This window comes from Thermobia domestica, chromosome 7 (genome assembly GCF_964235325.1).
Source record: "Thermobia domestica chromosome 7, izTheDome1.hap1.1, whole genome shotgun sequence".
Classification (NCBI taxonomy): domain Eukaryota; kingdom Metazoa; phylum Arthropoda; class Insecta; order Zygentoma; family Lepismatidae; genus Thermobia; species Thermobia domestica.
This window is the reverse complement of record NC_137460.1, coordinates 202,944,422-202,961,624: the sequence shown is the minus strand read 5'-3', so window position 1 is coordinate 202,961,624 and position 17,203 is coordinate 202,944,422. Positions and strand designations below refer to the sequence as shown.

The 17,203-nt window shown below is 35.6% G+C and overlaps 1 protein-coding gene across 1 annotated transcript in view; it reads left to right on the top strand.

The window, feature by feature from the left end:
• The first annotated feature begins 565 nt into the window (after positions 1–565).
• LOC145690670 (uncharacterized) overlaps positions 566–17,203 on the top strand; it is a 35,965-nt gene continuing 19,327 nt past the window's right edge. Inside the window, exon 1 of the mRNA XM_081765796.1 lies at positions 566–723. Within this exon, the coding sequence (XP_081621922.1) occupies positions 677–723 (47 nt within the window). The 5' untranslated portion in view covers positions 566–676. The remainder of the gene's footprint in view (positions 724–17,203) is intronic.

Sequence of the window (17,203 nt, the reverse complement as noted above, 5' to 3'; positions counted from 1 at the left end):
TATAATATTCCCTTTATTTCTTCTTCGCTGAAATCCGTGATACTTAAACGTCCCGAGAAATATTTTCGGGACGCAGATTGATTCCGTGATGGTTCCGGATTTTCCGGGACGAATGGCAAGCCTATGTTAACATCTTATTGCCCAATATATTACATTTCATTTTCATATTCTTTATAAAGACTTGAAATAGATAAAATCTGAGATTTAGAAAGAACAGAAATGTACTACTCTGTAAATACATAATTGAGTATTAAAATGCATAAAGGCCCAATTAATTGCTACTTCGATGAGAAGGAAAAGTGTTATCGAAAGCTTTTTTCTTATTTTCTTCCAAATATCCTATGCTTGCATTCCAACGACCTGTCTTATGACGTCATACATAATACTTAACTATTGTTCTAAGAAAGTGAATTTTCCTTAGAATTGCGTTTCGATGCCATAAAGAGGTCATGTGTTTAAAGTCATTCTCTTTCGTCCTGAATTGGCGACAAATGGCTTATTAAAATAGGAAAATATTTACGTAGAAACTTGCAAAACAAATCGAATGTTTTTAACGCTTAGTGACAGTCACCGCTTTACTCTGCAAGAGAAAGGAACGATCATAATCATCAATAAATCAAAGGAAAAGAGAATCAACATATTCAAGATCGTAGCAGTCAAATACTAACCTACAGTCATGTTGTTACGTTGTCATATTTCACTGTTGCTGTACCTCGTTACAACGTAAGTAATTGGCTCTTAATTAATGTCATTAGATATATTTGATTATTGAAATTGTGCTTACAGCTTATTGAAGTCGGAATCGTCATTTTGCATTATAATTATTTGATGAATAGACTTATTACTAATTATTTTCTTTTCTTGTGGTATAGATATGATAAAATTACTACAATATTATACTTAACTGAGGACAGAAGCTAAAAAAGCCATTTAATTTTCTAAATCAAACTATAATTAGTTTAGCCTGATAACAGCGTTTGCCATGTTTAGAAGTAGATTTTTTACATTATTTCGGGACTAGCAGCGTTCACCCCGCTTCGCTGCGGTCACCCCGGAACGCAATAAACTTTGTTACTTAGATAATTTTTACTTTTTCGCTTTCAAGTGATATGATAAAAACCATAGAAGATTGCAGTAAATCTTAACATTATATCGCCTGTCATTTATGTTAACCCGCCCCGCTTCGCTGCGCTCATCCCGGTGCTGGCATATTGTAAAAGTGTCTGTAAAAATAAGCAAATCAATTAAAAAATTTTAAACAGAAGATTCAAGCTATTTTCCGCTGTATATCGCCTGTCATTTATGTTAACCCGCCGAGTGACACGGTCATGCGGGTTGCATATAAATACGTTTATTTTTACCTATGATGAACTAATAACAAAGGATTTGTACGTTATGGACACTTGAATGGTCAATTATCTCAAGACACTGGTAATTAAAAATTAAAGTGATATGATAAAAACCATCTAGGGTCCAAATCCTAATAACCCCCCAAAAATGAAAGAAATTGGTTCAGCCGTATTAGCGTGATGAGCGGACAAAATTTTGTACGTTCTCTTTTATATATATAGATTATAGTGTTCTTGAAAATTGCAATACCAAGAAAGACGCATGTGAATAGGGTAAACACAAAATTTATACCACATGTACAGTTAACAACAAAAGCAATTTCCTCTGGCTGCCACAGCTTCATAAGATCTAATGCAATCCAGTACTTTGGTTAGTATCACCAGGGTCGGCCCCAGGTAATTTGCCGCCCCGTGCAATGGCATCATTTGCCCCTCTCTTCAGAAAGATATGTCTTAAAAGCCACGATTTTACGTATGCTACCCCATCATCAACAACGAAGGGGAGGAAAGCGCATTCGCATTCAGAAAGACCTAAACAGTACAAATATAATTCGTTGTGTCTCTATTTTTTCTTTAAATAATAATCTGTTATGTTAGTGAAAGATAAATCAAACACACTTGCAAAAGAAAAATAGTAATCCTTTTTATAGAATTCAATGTCGAGCTTCAAATTCAATATATCAATCAGTTTGCAATTCCAGTGCAACTAGCTCTTGATTTTCCTTCTACACCTGTTGTTGTTGTTATTATTATTATTATTATTATTATTATTATTATTATTATTATTATTATTATTATTATTATTATTATTATTATTATTATTATTATTATTATTATTATTATACAAAAAACTTGTTTACACCTTCAATGATAAAAAACTTGTTTATTGACAAAGACAAAACTAGTATTTATATCAAAACTGTGACAACTAACTAAATGGAACAGGAGGGCCGCGGTGGCTCAGTGGTACAGCGTTCATCTCTGGTGCTTGGGGTCCCGGGTTCAGCCCCCGCCAAGTGAACTTTGTGGTGGACAAACACCGTTTTCTCGGGGTTCTCCCGTTTTCTCCCACTTTCTTCATTCCACCATTTCATTCATTACTCATCATCACCATCTCCTTTAGCCTAACCGGCATAAACGTAGGACGTAAAACTCAAAGATTTCATTTCATTTTTTAAATGGAACAGGTGTTCACTACTGTTCGAGAATTGAGTTTCTGTATTTGACAACGATCAAACAATGCATGCCGGGATTGGTTTGACCATTTGCTTTAGAACTGTCTATGTGACCTCAAATTAATGCGATCTAAACGAGTTATGAATGTAGTATTCAAATAAAAAATCAACTTAGTAAATATAACTACCGTCATCATGAAGTCTGTTTCCAACAAGAAATATTCATTTTAAACAATATAGTTACGGCAGATGTTGCCGCCCCTCGAAACTTACTCCCCCATGCAAATACACGTGTTGCACATATGGTAGAGCCGGTCCTGGGTATCATAAACGCTTGAATAAATGCAAGCCTACCTACACGTAACATTTCAACCCTTAGACGACAGTTGGAAGCCTATGAAGCACTGAAGCAGCTTTTGCTGTGCAGTTAACGCAATAGAAATTTTTCTATTTTTCATTTTTATTGTTGAGTCTATTTATCCAATGAGTGCCATATATCAATGACATTAATTGATTGTGTGTACAATATATTATTTCAGTGCATACTGCATGTGAGGAGAAGGTAAAAACACTGGTCATACACGAGTTTAAAAACGATTGAAATTAGAATAACAAAACAGTGTTGAATTCAGACATTTTCGTTCGGGGGGAGTGTGAACTCCTCGAGGGGAGGGTTGTTTTTCTGTATTTTTGCAAGAAAAATACAAAGCAGCATATTTAACAATTTCATTCACATGTACGTCTTACATAATATTGAGACTAATTGCTAATAAATATTCAATGTGAGATTGTAATTTTTTAAATAAAAAAACAATCGTTTAATTTTATCTAAAACATTAAATAAAGACTGGCAAAAATATTTTAGACTAAACTTTAGCTGCTATTTACAATAACTATTTTTGTTATTATTTCCTATATTCAGTAGTGACTGTTTGTTACTAATGTAGAAGTTTTTAAAAAGATTAAAATTAACTCAAATATTTTTTGAGTTAATTTAAATCTTTTTAAAAACTTCTGATTCTAAATCAAAAAATTCTTTCTCACACTTCTGATTCTAAATCAAGCATAGAAAATATTAGCCTTGGTTTCTTCACCGCATACACATCAATAGTTTAGTTTACGAAATCTTCAGTAGGATTAGTGCCGTGTCGTGGAAAATCAGCGCTTAGGGCGAGTGTAGAGATGCACGCGAGACGCGAGAAGTCTCGTCTCGTCTCGCATTTGCGAGACAAGAGTGAAACTTTTATGCGAGACGAGACTAAACCATGCGAGACGAGACGCTAGACGAGACTCGGTTACGTCTCGCACGAGAAGTCTCGCTAGACTTCTCGCAGTCTCGCAACATTTATGAATTACATTTAATTGTATATTTAGTGTTTTACATTTATTGAGTCTTCTAAGTTGAGCGTTAATGCCTCCAGGAACAAAAAAGTGATTGGGGCAACAGACATTTTATGAGATTTATTATTATTCAAGGTTGATTTTCAGAATTAAAGCCTTCTTTAGTTTCTAAAAAAGAAAATCTTTGTAAATTGGAAATTTATTACAGCATCGATTTAGGACTTTATTTTGCGACACAAACACATACACGCGGGCGCGCACGAATACATGAACTTCTGTTTTTGGTCTGAAAAGCGAATAAGACTCACTATTGCTGCGAAATGTGATATTTCTGTTGTTTCTGCCTTTTTCACATTACTACTAGCGATTAATGTTGGGGGATGGCGGGGAAATCCCCTCTCGTCAAAGTTTATCCCCGGCCCGGCTCGCAGAAATAACATGATATTGTCGGGGCCGGTGGCAGGAGGCGATCAAAACTTTTGCGGCCACTTGTGAGGGAGTCCCACCACAGGTCACGAACATAAAAAGAGATTATTAGCGACGCTATCTCTACCGAAGGTTGCCGGAATCAAACTAAAAGAATAATTAATAAAGGACCACGAAAGGGTCTCGAAAATATCACTGACTTAGAGAGTTGCCTGACATATAAAATGTAATGGAGCTGAGCAGTCTCTAGGCTCAACAGTTAATTAGTAAGGTAAAGAGGAGGTCTGTCCTGTTCAAACAATGTCCGACCAACAAGGCTGTCGGCAAGGTGATTTGATAGAGAGAGAGAACAGGATGAGTGCCTATGTATGACAATAACTAATCACAAAGTTCAAGCACGAGTTTAACGAGATTATAAGGGAGCCTGGATTCACGAATGTCTCGCAGGTAATTGCCAGCACTTTAGGGCAGTGGCGGCTCCAAAGGGGGTCACTAGTTAACGTGAAGCCCACACAACAACGAGATTAATTAGCACACCAAAATAATAGACAACTAGGACTGGTGCAAAGAAATAAATATTTGTAGCGGGACGACAACTTAATAATTAGGCACGTATTATACAACAATGAATTAAAATAAAGCTAATACAATGTAAACAATATTATTAACACAATTAATGGACCTCAAATAGGTAAACTTCACAAGACAAGGTCAGGCTTGGCTATCGTTAAATAATTCAGTCTAGTAACAATTTAATCGATAAAACAATAAAAATGGAAGAGATAGTTATCGCTAACAACCTTAGTTGTAGAATCACTTTATAAAAACACAAACATTGAAATCGGATATTGGGTGCACAGAAGTAGACGTGATTCTGAGTCGATGCGAGGAATCAAGATACACAATTTAGATCACTAAAACAATTTAAATCACTCACCTCGTAATGAAACACCTACGGAGATGAAAGAGTTCCAAGTGGACTCTAGAGATATCGTCGAGTCCTGTATAAGTCCAGTTGAGCTTAGCGTGGCAACAAGATGTTCGCTGCGACCAAGAATTCCCAGAAGGCGTCTGTATTGGTTCGAGCGGTAAAACCAACAAGAGCGAAGTCCTTTCTCCAATAGGAATTCTCACGGGCGAATGCAGAGATGGTACTGGGGTCGCAGAGCACACACGAGGGTGATGAGTCACCCAACTTCCCAATCCACATAAAATGAAGAGTTCAGTCCTCAACAGGCGTGACTGGTGTAGTGGTTCACGTATGAACAAGAGAGACGTGATAATAATAGACTTCGACGAACGGCTTCTTCGGAGGTACTTCTGAGAGAATATGAGAGTAGGTGAGGTCGTACTTTGAAAACTTTAGATAGGCGTTATAAATGACTGGAACGCCGAGTTAGAAGTAGTATGAATTTTATTGTATGTTGCTTTTGTACAGCACAGAAGAGTTGATAAGCAATAGGTTGTTATACAGCAGAGGTAACGTTAGATGACACCTAAGTCTAGTGGCGTATGTGTGAAATTGAGAGGGTCAGAATATGGCCGATGTTAGACGAGAAATAAGGGCAGTTCAATGAAGAGATCGAATTACGACTGCCTGCATTTAGTAGTAGTAAACTTACTTGAAACAAAGTTCAGCACAATAACAAAGTTCTTACAGTCTTGCTTACAGTCTTGCGACCCACCGACTCAGTATGATCTACCGACCCTCTCTGCTCACTGCATTGTAGACAGTATATTCTGAAGATTGGTAAATTTGTCTTCGTTTTCCTTTCAAGACCTTCATTTCCCTTCCTTTTCCACTTGTTTCTGTCTACTTACCTGAGGTGAGTATATCTAACCAAGTGAAAAAAGAACTTCAGGACTTTTGGATATTGATACTTGTAATTGTAATAATAGCAATAGGACTTCTACTACTACTTGGCTTTTGAGATCTGTGAGTTTTTAGAGGAGCTAACTACTGGAAAAAATACATTTTTGAATCACTGTAATATACAAATTATTATATAAAGAATTGAATGTAACTATGTGTGCCTGATCATCACAGTCAAATTGCAAAGTCAAATGAAATTACTTTTGGTATATAGTTAGACCTTAATCCAAATTGGGATGTTGTATTGCTTTCATTATAATGCATAATATCCTAAGGAGGTAGTGAGGATCCGAAATTTTGCGAAAAAATTAGTATCTCGCACGCCGTTAAATTTACGGAGCTGAAATTTAGTGTATTAACTCTTTATTAAAAATAAACAATGTGTCCTAGCATTTTTTTTTAATTCTCCTTTATGTATGTGTGAGGGAGGGGGCACTTTCTATATATGGAAAATTGGTAGTGAGTTGGTTTGTAAAAATGATCGAAAACGATCGATGTTATTTAAGAAAAAAAATCAGAAACAAAAAATACAGTGCTTGGCTTCATATATCCATTGCTTTCTACTAGAATAATTGCGGAAGCTCATGTTTATTATATAGAGCGCTTACAGCACAGGGCAATCAACCCAAAAACTTGTGACTAAAATAGGCATAAAATTTGTACTGTAAGTTTAATTACACGGAAATTTGAAGTTTGGATTGTACGCATAATTATATGGAAAATTTTACACTTTTTTTCCCTTTCCGTTTACTTATCTTGATTTGGAACTTTCAAATTTCATCCTTTTTTCCACTGAAAAGTATTGATAATTCAACAAGAAAATAATTATACTATGATAATTTAATTGAAATTCATCGTAATTTGGCACATGGCAAACAGCAGTGTGGTAATTGAAGGGAAAGAAGGAGGGAAATTCCCATTCACCTCTGAACACTTTCCAGGAACCTCGTTTCCTTTCGCTTTCTAGACGGGGGAGTGAATTTGGTAATGGTATCAAACCTTCATGTGTAATTACAAAAATTAAATTTATAAACAAATAAGAAATCATCAGTTTATCAGGCTTTAATTGATAATTTATTCACAAGATTCCCTATCGAAGGCGTGGTAGATGAAGTTTCTGTTCTCCATGAGTCGACACTGCCAACTGACATGGTCGATATGGAAAAGATGTTGTATGGTGATAGAGAGATTATACTTCTTGCTGAGTATTTCAAAACTGACTAAGAAAAATTGTTATCAGACTTAAGTCTAACAAATAGATTGTCGATGAGGAGTTGCAGAAATCGGGTAGAAGTATTATCAATTTCCACGACAGAGTGCGAACGGAGATTTTCCCTTATGAATTTACAGATGGCTGATATTAGAAATAGACTAAGTGCTCAAACATTGTCTAACTTGTTGTTCATCAATGTTAATGGCCCACCGCTAGACAAGCTCAAAGTACACGAGCTAGTTATTTCTTGGCTGAAGGATGGACATTATTCCGCTGCGGATGATTTACTACGAAAAAGTTACCAACAGGAAATAAACCCGATTTCAGATTTGTTTTAAGGTGGAAAATTACGAGTTGTAGAAAATGTATACTTGTATTAGTAATGGCTTATTTGTGTTATTCAACTTTGTACCTATTTTTTAGTAAGTTTCTTCTATGCTTTAGGTAAACTACTTTGAACAAATATTCATAATAATTGCAATTATGCATATTTGTAACTTAAATTTAACGTGGTGTTTTATTGATTACACAAATTACAATTATGAGCATAGTTTATGAAGATGCTCTCACATAGGGTACCCGAGTACCTTTATAAACTATGAAAAACTGATTTTTCAAGTTTTTTTTTTTTTTTGTGAGAAAAATACCGTGAACTGAGCAGGGCCGGAGCTAGCAGTATTGCCGCCCTGGGCGGTACTTTCAAATGCCGCCCCTTTAATCCGCAAACCTTATTTTGACAGAAAACGTTCAGGTATTAAGAAAAGTAAGATACCATATTTAAAAACATATATGAAAAAGAAAATTAAACAAAAAATTGAACTACCTCTCTCGAGTGCTTACGTAATATTTAAACGACTCCGTACATGTCACAATATTCAGTATGCTCGATTTCGCTGTACGTGATATACAGCAGGGCATGGAGATTTTTTTTAAAATATATGCTTTAGTCCGACTAAGAATTTTAATTTTTAAGTTTATTTTATATCAAGAGGTGTTTCCAATATAGCATGGGGCAAAAAGATAATATAGTGAATCAAATATTACGGCAAAAGTAAGTAATTAGTTTAAGACTTATTATGTACTAAAACACAATAGAAGTACACAAATTTAACATACTTTAATTAAAAAAAAAAACTTTTCTTGCTTTGGTATGAGCAAATTCCTTTATCTCTTTCACGTAGTCCAATGTTTCAGCCAATTAATGTTCCATTGATATTATCACTAGACCAAACGTGATTGTTTAACTAGACCAAACGTGATTAACTATCACTAGATTAAACGTGTTTGAGATATGGAAGAACGTAGATAGTTTTTAATAAGCTTAGAGTAAGTTTCGAAAAAATTCTTTCTCAACTTGCCACGATTACTGGTAAGGTAAACAAAATCATAACTGCAACACTGACATAGGGAGCAAAGTCATATTCCTTAATTAGGCCTAATTTTAGTCTCTTTTAGTGAACTTTTAGGCTTAATTATAGCGGTTAATAGTTTCAGTTCGTCTTTCAAATCACTAGGGTTAATATCTTTTGATTCTTCGCGTATTAAAATGCAGGCACTTTAAAGTGACATGGGGCAAAAAGATAAAAGTTCAGGTGGCATATCGTTCAGATTACTTATATCGTAAAGAAAATCAAAATACTCGCAGTGATGTTTAAGTTGCTCAAACCTTTCTCTTAAAGCTTACACAATCACGTCTAGAAGTTTGTAATAAAAATCGATCTTGTATTTTGTTATGCGGATCTTCAATAGCTTCATACTCTGACTCGTACTGAAATCGTCTCTTCATCTTTCGACTTCGAGCTTGCACGGCATTACCTATCCGTTGGTCACCCATGTCTAATGCTGATACCAACTCCATTGCATCAACTAAATAAAGTTGAACTTTGCATAATTTCTGCTTCTCCCAAAGTACTTAGATATATTTTGAAGAAACGCGACTGCACCCAACACATGGATACTTTTGTTTACTATGTTTATGTGGAGTGAAAAGTCATACCAGATAACGAGTGAGCAAAAGTAAGTAAAGCCACGCAGCTGGTTTGCTATACACAGAGCATCATGGGCGATCATTCTATTTATTCTATTGTCGATACTTATTTAAACTAATGTATCATAAACCTCTATTTGATATCTAAGTGGAGTCAGAGCATCAACTCGGCTCTCCCATCTTGTGGTGCTGAATGGTTTTAAAGTGAGGCTGTTCCTTTAACATGTTCCCAACGTTGAACTGACACAAAAAAAAAGTCATAAACTTTTTTTAAACTATACAAAAAATAAAACGGTGGACTGAGATGTTGTGACCGCATCGTTAACGACAAAGCTTAGTAAAGGAACATAGAAGGCTTGGGAATTTATTTTTGCTTTTCATATTGGAACTATTGTCACATCTTTGGCCCTTCATGTCTTCGATAGAAGTTCATTTCTTTTAGCTGTTTAATTATTACTTCTGTCAGTTCTAGACCAGTGATGTCTTTTCCTGGTACGAAACCAAGAAAGTGTTCACAAATTTTTACAAGCCATTCTCCATTACTGTATGTAATTTGTACAAAACGAACGATCCTTTGCTCTGTACCAGAAATATCTGGTGTATTGTCTAGCATTATAATATAATATGTAGCAGCTCTTAACATAAACAGTATTTTACTTTCAATTTACTTACTAAGAATTGGAATAAAATTTTTTTGGATATCTTTTCCTTACTAATGGTGGTATTTATTTTGTCCTCCCATTGTTCTTTTAATGTGTTCGGCCATGACGCTGTCAAACCTGTATTGCTTAGATATAAAAAAAAATTATATATATATATATATATATATATATATATATATATATATATATATATATATATATATATATATAACATTGTTGATAAGATACGATAATGAACAATTTGTAAATTGGTTAAAAACTCGCTGCTAGAACCTAAATGTCTCTAGGTGCTGTAGGCTAGAACGGCCTGTCTCAAATGGGAGTGTACATTTTGCGTACTTGGAGTGGAGCGTTAGAATATTGCTGAATAGAAAAAAATGTAAAAGATACTTGACAATCTTACTCGCCCTAGCTGAAAATTTTATCTACGCCACTGCAAGGGAAATCTTGAACGAGATACCTGTGGCTAGTAGTTTGATAATTGGAAATGAAGGAGAATGCTCTGAATTTCCTGAGTGAATATTTTCCTGAATGTGAGTGAATTAAGTTTAATTACATTCTCAGGGAACACAATTTTATTTTTCCATGTGGGACTATTACGAAGCCTTATATTTTAATAGTATTATTTTCTTTTTCAAATTTTGCCGCCCACTAGACGTGCCGCCCTGAGCGGTGGCACGGCTCGACCCCCCTCGCGCCGGCCCTGGAACTGAGAAACCATAACCTTTTCCATATTGTTCAGGGGTATTTTCCTGCGAATAGAAGTTTCTTTTGGAATGCGTTCAGAAATTAACACTTGCAAGAATACTCTCTTAGTACAAGTATATTGTAGGCACACACTAATTTCCCCCCACCTCGAACTGTTTCAATTTCCTCACTGACAAACACTTTACCATTTTATATCATAAAGGTCAGATCCAGCGTTATTCTAACAGAGTGGTGCTTGAGCGATTGACTAGAAATTCAAACTCCGATTAGTGACAATTTCACTGTCTTGTTTTATTACAAGTGTAAACTCTTTAGTCAGTACAGAAGATGCCGTGGATCGCGTACAGAATGGATGACGATGGATTTTGGTTAGTGATAATAGGTCACAGTGGATGAGAGTAATTCATGGTGGGTGGTGGGTCACGGTGGGTCAGAGTGGGTCACGGTAGGTGGTGGGTCACGGTGAGTGGTGGGTCAGTGGGTCGTGGGTCAAGTTTTCATTGACCCACTCCAACTCTGGTTCGGATACCATGTTGAACTCTAGGTTCCGTCTCCTTAGGATCTTATGAACATTCATCCCATGGAAAGCAATGGCAAACCACCATGGATTCACCTTACCAAGGGACTTTTAGGTCAAATACCTGCCTTCGGACAGAATATCACATCATCATTCATTAACAGCCATAGAAGAACACACAGCAAAATTTTGACCCAGAATATATGCGAGACTGCGAGACCATGCGAGAAAGTCTCGCGCGAGACGAGACTCAAAATTTTATGCGAGACGCGAGACGGGGTTTACATTTGCGAGACGAGACGAGACGCGAGACGAGACCAACATTTAAGGCTGCGAGACGAGACGAGACTTTTCCATTTCTCGTCTCGTCTCGTCTCGCGTGCATTCCTATTAATTATATTTGTATAAAGTAACAAATTACTAGCACATACACAAATATATATATATTTTTTTAGTTTTTGGAAAAGTATGATAAGTGTGAATTTTTAAGTGTGAGGTTGTAGACTCATTTTCCTTTCCTTTAGTAGCAAACACCCACTTGTTCAGAAAGTCACCACTGAAAGCAATAGAGCAACAGAGCAAAGCGATATTACCTCAAGCGTTCTTTGAAATGCATGTTACATCTATGTTTTAACTGTGAAGGCTCTTTTTGAAAATGAAACCCCTTTATGTCAATGAAATACTGGTATGTGTGTGGAAACATGAAGAGAAAATAAAATACTAATTCAATTCTATTCGAGTTCGCTATTCGATCTTCCAGTATGTTGGGAAAAGAAATCGTGTCCACTGCTTAATCAGAACATAATTAATAAACTGGCGTTACTGTCGAGTGGAAAGTAGTATATATCCTGGAACATTATATTCTATTTTTAAACATTCATGTAAGATTCAAAAGAAATGTAACTTTTCATGAAACATTTTATGGTTGTGATATTTAAGCTAAGGAAAACAATGACAAATTGATAATGAACTAAAAAATATTTTTTTACAACAATGAAGTGGGAAAAATTGGATGTGTACTTTCAGTCTTAGAGCGGAAGACTTATGTTCGATTCCAGTGGGAGTTCCTTTGGCTTGGAATCCCACGTTAAGCTGTAGATCAATGTCTCATACGGCCTCGGTGTTTAAAGAGATGCCATATTCCTAATAAACCAACCCATGAATCTTAGACCTCGTTAAAGAGATGCCACACTCCTAATCAACCAACCCATGAATCTTAGACTTCGTAAGATTAAAAAAATGAATGGTTTGTGATCCGTAATGGGTTACAATTCATCTAAAAAGAACGCATGGAGGAATTGGCATGTAAACTCAAAAATATCAAAGTCACAATCTGGGTATAAAACTTGATCTCGCTGAACCATCGTGACCCACAATTAAAATTCAGACTTGTAGCTTCCAAAAATTGTGTTTCTAGGTTCCTAATATAGACTCCAAAATCCATAAATTTGTTCTAAAAATCATGAAATAGAATAAACAGTCCCTTTAGAAATATTGACTGAATAAGTCTTCAAAAGCCAGACCCAAACTAGCGAAAAATTTCCAATCTTCATTTAGAAGAAGTTTATGGAAATATTATTTGCGAAATGTTTAAACCCTTTCCCCCAATGGGATACGCATTTCAATCAAAGTGAAATGGTAAAAGCCCAAGTCAATCCTACTATTAACTATGCTCAAGTTTCATTTTAAACAGTTAAAACACTTTGGCCATTTTATGAATACAAAATTAGAAATTAAGATGTTGTAGCAATTTTCTCCCTTTCTTCCTTAGAGGCAAAACTTTCGGAAACAAAGCAAGTGGTCACATATTTTCATGAGTTTATATGCCGAGTTTAATCTTCTTGTGATGAAAGTTTCGTGAGATTACTTTTTTTTTTATGTAAACTTTTAATTCTCCTTCCTTCCCTTAAGGTATGCATTGTCATTTAAGTAACGTGATAAAAACCTGGCAGAGCTAAGAAATGGTCAGCAGGTGCTCACTCACAAAGTTGGACACTATTTAGAGAATGTCAACTACGCCTAAACACAATTTTAGGTGGAAGTACACATACTGTAGAAGAGAAGTTACGGAGGTTTGAAGTGAAGCTTAGCATACAAAGTCAACGAGAAACACTTTTAATGTAGTATTAATTGGTCAGCAACAATCACAGCGCATCTGAGCAGTTTAGATATCCTCAAGAAATAGTCAACCGGTTTGGGTGAATAATCTGTTAATCACATGTTCATGTCTTAAAACCATGTGGGTCAATCCATACGAAGTAGTCCAAAGTTGGTGAAAATGTTTGCTCGACAATCTTCGAAAATTGTAGAACTTTGAGTGTGACGACTCTTTGTATGGAAAGGCCAATAACACTATTCACCTTGTATGTAGAAGTGTTCCTGAATGGCGGTCATCTTTGTTGTCGGTGGAGTGTCAATTTTTGCATTTGTAAGCGTTTACGAAAACTAAAGTTCCTCAGCACGTACGAAGCAGACGAACACCAAACAAAACTAATGTTTACAGAAGAGAATGAGGTAAACGGAGAATATATTATCTTGCTTCTAAATGAATAAGCAGGGTTACAAACCAATACATGAAATCAACAGGAAAAGTACAGAAAATTACATTTTTTAAAGGGATTGTATTTTGGAATGGCATAAAGTTCGGGGTTCGTGAGTTTTGTACTGAATACTATTGCATGTAAAGAGTTTGCAGAAATATCTACAGCTATGATACTATTTGCACCATAGATATATGCGGGTCCGAAATTTGAAGTTTGTGATCTTAATGCCATTTTTGGGGCGTAATATCACAGGAGGACAAAGTGCTAAAAATTGCTGCTTAGGCCACGAAGTAATTCTGTATGTGAGTAAATTATCGCAAAAAAATCATAACTGATATTACATGGAGAAAAAAGTGAGAACATAGTAAAAACTCGAAGAAAGTAGTGCGTGACGATGGAACGTAGCCCAGAAAAATTTAAGTGTTTGGATATGTTTCATGCTAGATCTCAAAAACTACGCATGATGGAGCAATTAGGCCCGCTTTTTTGTTTGTGTTCAGTTGTGCAAAAGTTTGCGAGTGTTGTTTGTTGCATCTTTTTAGCTCCATAATCATTGCCACGTCTATATGGTGAGGAAGTTAGCTCCCCTTTGCACCCACGACGCCCATCGTCGAACTGGACCGCGGTATTACGGCACTTAATGAATCAGCAAAGTACCATTGAAATTCAATCCCAGTTACGGAAGTTAATGTGTTCAAAAGATTGCGTTATATAGTACAAACGGTTGTAATGAAACTTTGTGAACACTGGGATTAACTTCCGCAACTGGGATTGAGTTTCAGTTACACGTTGCTGATACATTAAGTGCCCTAATACCGCGGTCCAGTTCGATGATGGGTGTCGTGGGTGCAAAGGGGAGTTAACCCCCTCACAATATAGACGTGGCAATGATCATGGAGCTAGAAAGATGTAACAAATGCCACTCCCAAGCTTTTGCATAACTAAACACAAACAAAAGCGGGCCTAATTGCTCCATCATGCGTAGTTTTTGAGATCTAGCATAAAACATATCCAAACACTTAAAATTTTCTGGGCTACGACCATCGTCACGCACGTACCAAATTTCACAAAATTAAATCCCCACGTTAAGCGGGTTTGCATATCCAGGCTCCTAACTATAAAAACATTTACGCTCAGTCCAACCTCAATCATTTCACAAATTCAACCTGTTTTACGTATGTTATTAGGACATAATATCGATTGTGATTTATGCTAAAAACACTTTTATACATTGCAAGAGCTGTAACGTCCAAATATTTACTGAGAACTCATAGTCGTATCGGAATAAACAAAAGCGAGTATGGAACAGTAAACTGCTATAACAAAAGGCAAAAGAAGATGTGCAAAGGCATACAAAATGGTCGAGTGGTTTGGGTCGATACACTATCAATCACATGTTTGTGTGTTCAAACCCGGTAGCAAGTTGTTTCTTTTTTAAGTGTCTTCTTATTTTCATCCGGAGGCTGAAAATATTTCTTTGAGTAACTCATTGAAAACTTCTTTTGTTTCAAATTCGATTAGAACGGAACATTATATGAATTGCGAATCTTAAATCCATAGCTAAAAAAAATGAAGTATACTCACTACTCCATTATCCTCTGATTTGTAACGAAAAACTATTTATAAACAGTGGTGACTTCAGAAAATTATCCTCGGGGGGAATTTCAATATGCGGGTGGAGGGCAAACATTGGTAGTCCACATTGAGCACGATCGAATATATGGTCCTGAAGGCGGAAATTTCTTAGCTCAAGAGGGGTCTCAAATTCTCCCTCAGATCACGTCCTGAAAGCATCATTGCTTAAAAGCTTTTCGTGACAAATATAATATTACACTTGTTTCTCGTTCTACATTTAGAATTGGTAAAATCATAACTTATAGAGGATTATAATAAAAGCATAAAAATTACAATACCAATCATGTATAAATTATCTTGTAAGTTACCAACTTTGGATCAGATTAAAACTCAAATATTTATTTTCGGATTGCACTTAGAAGTAAGTCCTCTCTATATAATCCTGATTGGAAAGCCATGTTTAACACTAATTAATTAATCAATATTTATACGAATATTTTTTTTATTTTACTATTCAATATTATATACACTTCATTTCCAAAATCAAAATCTCGAAAATGTATATTGCTCGAGTGCAGACTCGCAAATAAATGATTATTTATCATATATATTGGTCTCTATTCGAAATTCTATTTAATCGAATCCGACAAGAACACAGATAGAAACATCGAGAACATTTGAAAAAAAAGAGAGAAAAATGCGTTGTACCCGGCGAGGACTCGAAGTAAGTTCGAATGGTGCTTTACAAGCCGAACGCCTTAGACCACTTATTTTTTTTTTAAGTTAACTGACTCACCGAACGTGTCTCAGTAACTTACTAGAACTACTTATTACTTAATGTTACTTGCTTTACTCCTTTACTTGACTTTTTTTTCAATCACCTAGAACGACAGGGACACGAACACAGAAACATCGAGGACAGTTAAAATCACAAAGGTTCTCCCACCGGGAATCGAACCCGGGACCTCGTACACCAAAGGCACACGTGCTAGCCACTAGACCAGCGGGGAGGGCACCACTCGGCTATGGTAACAACTAGTGTTTGTAGCAAAGGCTTCGAGTAGTAGTTCTTATTACAGAATAACATTTTCTATTGCCTAAAATTTAAACCTAATTTACTTTGATATAATATATCTATTAATTTGTTACATGAACACGTTTTCGTTACTTTGATGAATGATGTATGTTGTTGATATAGATTCTATTACACGTTCTTTCGTAAATATTATAGAAAGTATCTGGGTTATTTATGATGTTTCATGGAAATTGACTGGCGCATGAGCAGTACACAGACAGTTCAATTGGAAGGCGAGGAAGGAAACGCTAACACACTGTCAGAATATTTCATCGCTGTGAAGTATAAAGAACAGCTAAAATGTATTTTACGCTTGTCATTGCTTAAAGAATCACCAGGTTAATGTTTGTCCAAGTTCTCACTAATCAACTGAACTCATGAAAAATAATTAATATTGTCATTACTGCACAATATGAAGAATAAAGAACGTATATTACACCACTTGTTCTCGAATTCGAACTTAGCTAAGGAAGGGACAATAAACAAAATGTGATTTATTCATTGGAATTGAGATAATTCAATGAAACTAGAAATTACACAATCAAAAGGAAAAATATCGTTAAAAAGACAATAATACTTTTATCCGAGATGTGAAGTAAAGTTATTAATTAACTGAAATGAAAGTAATATTGGTCATGATATAGAGTAAGAAAAAAAAGTAAATGTATTCTTAGAAACGTTGAAAGTAAATTCACAAATACTTCTTGAAGATATACTACTACTCTTCCTTTACATTTTAACGAACTAATAAGTAAACAA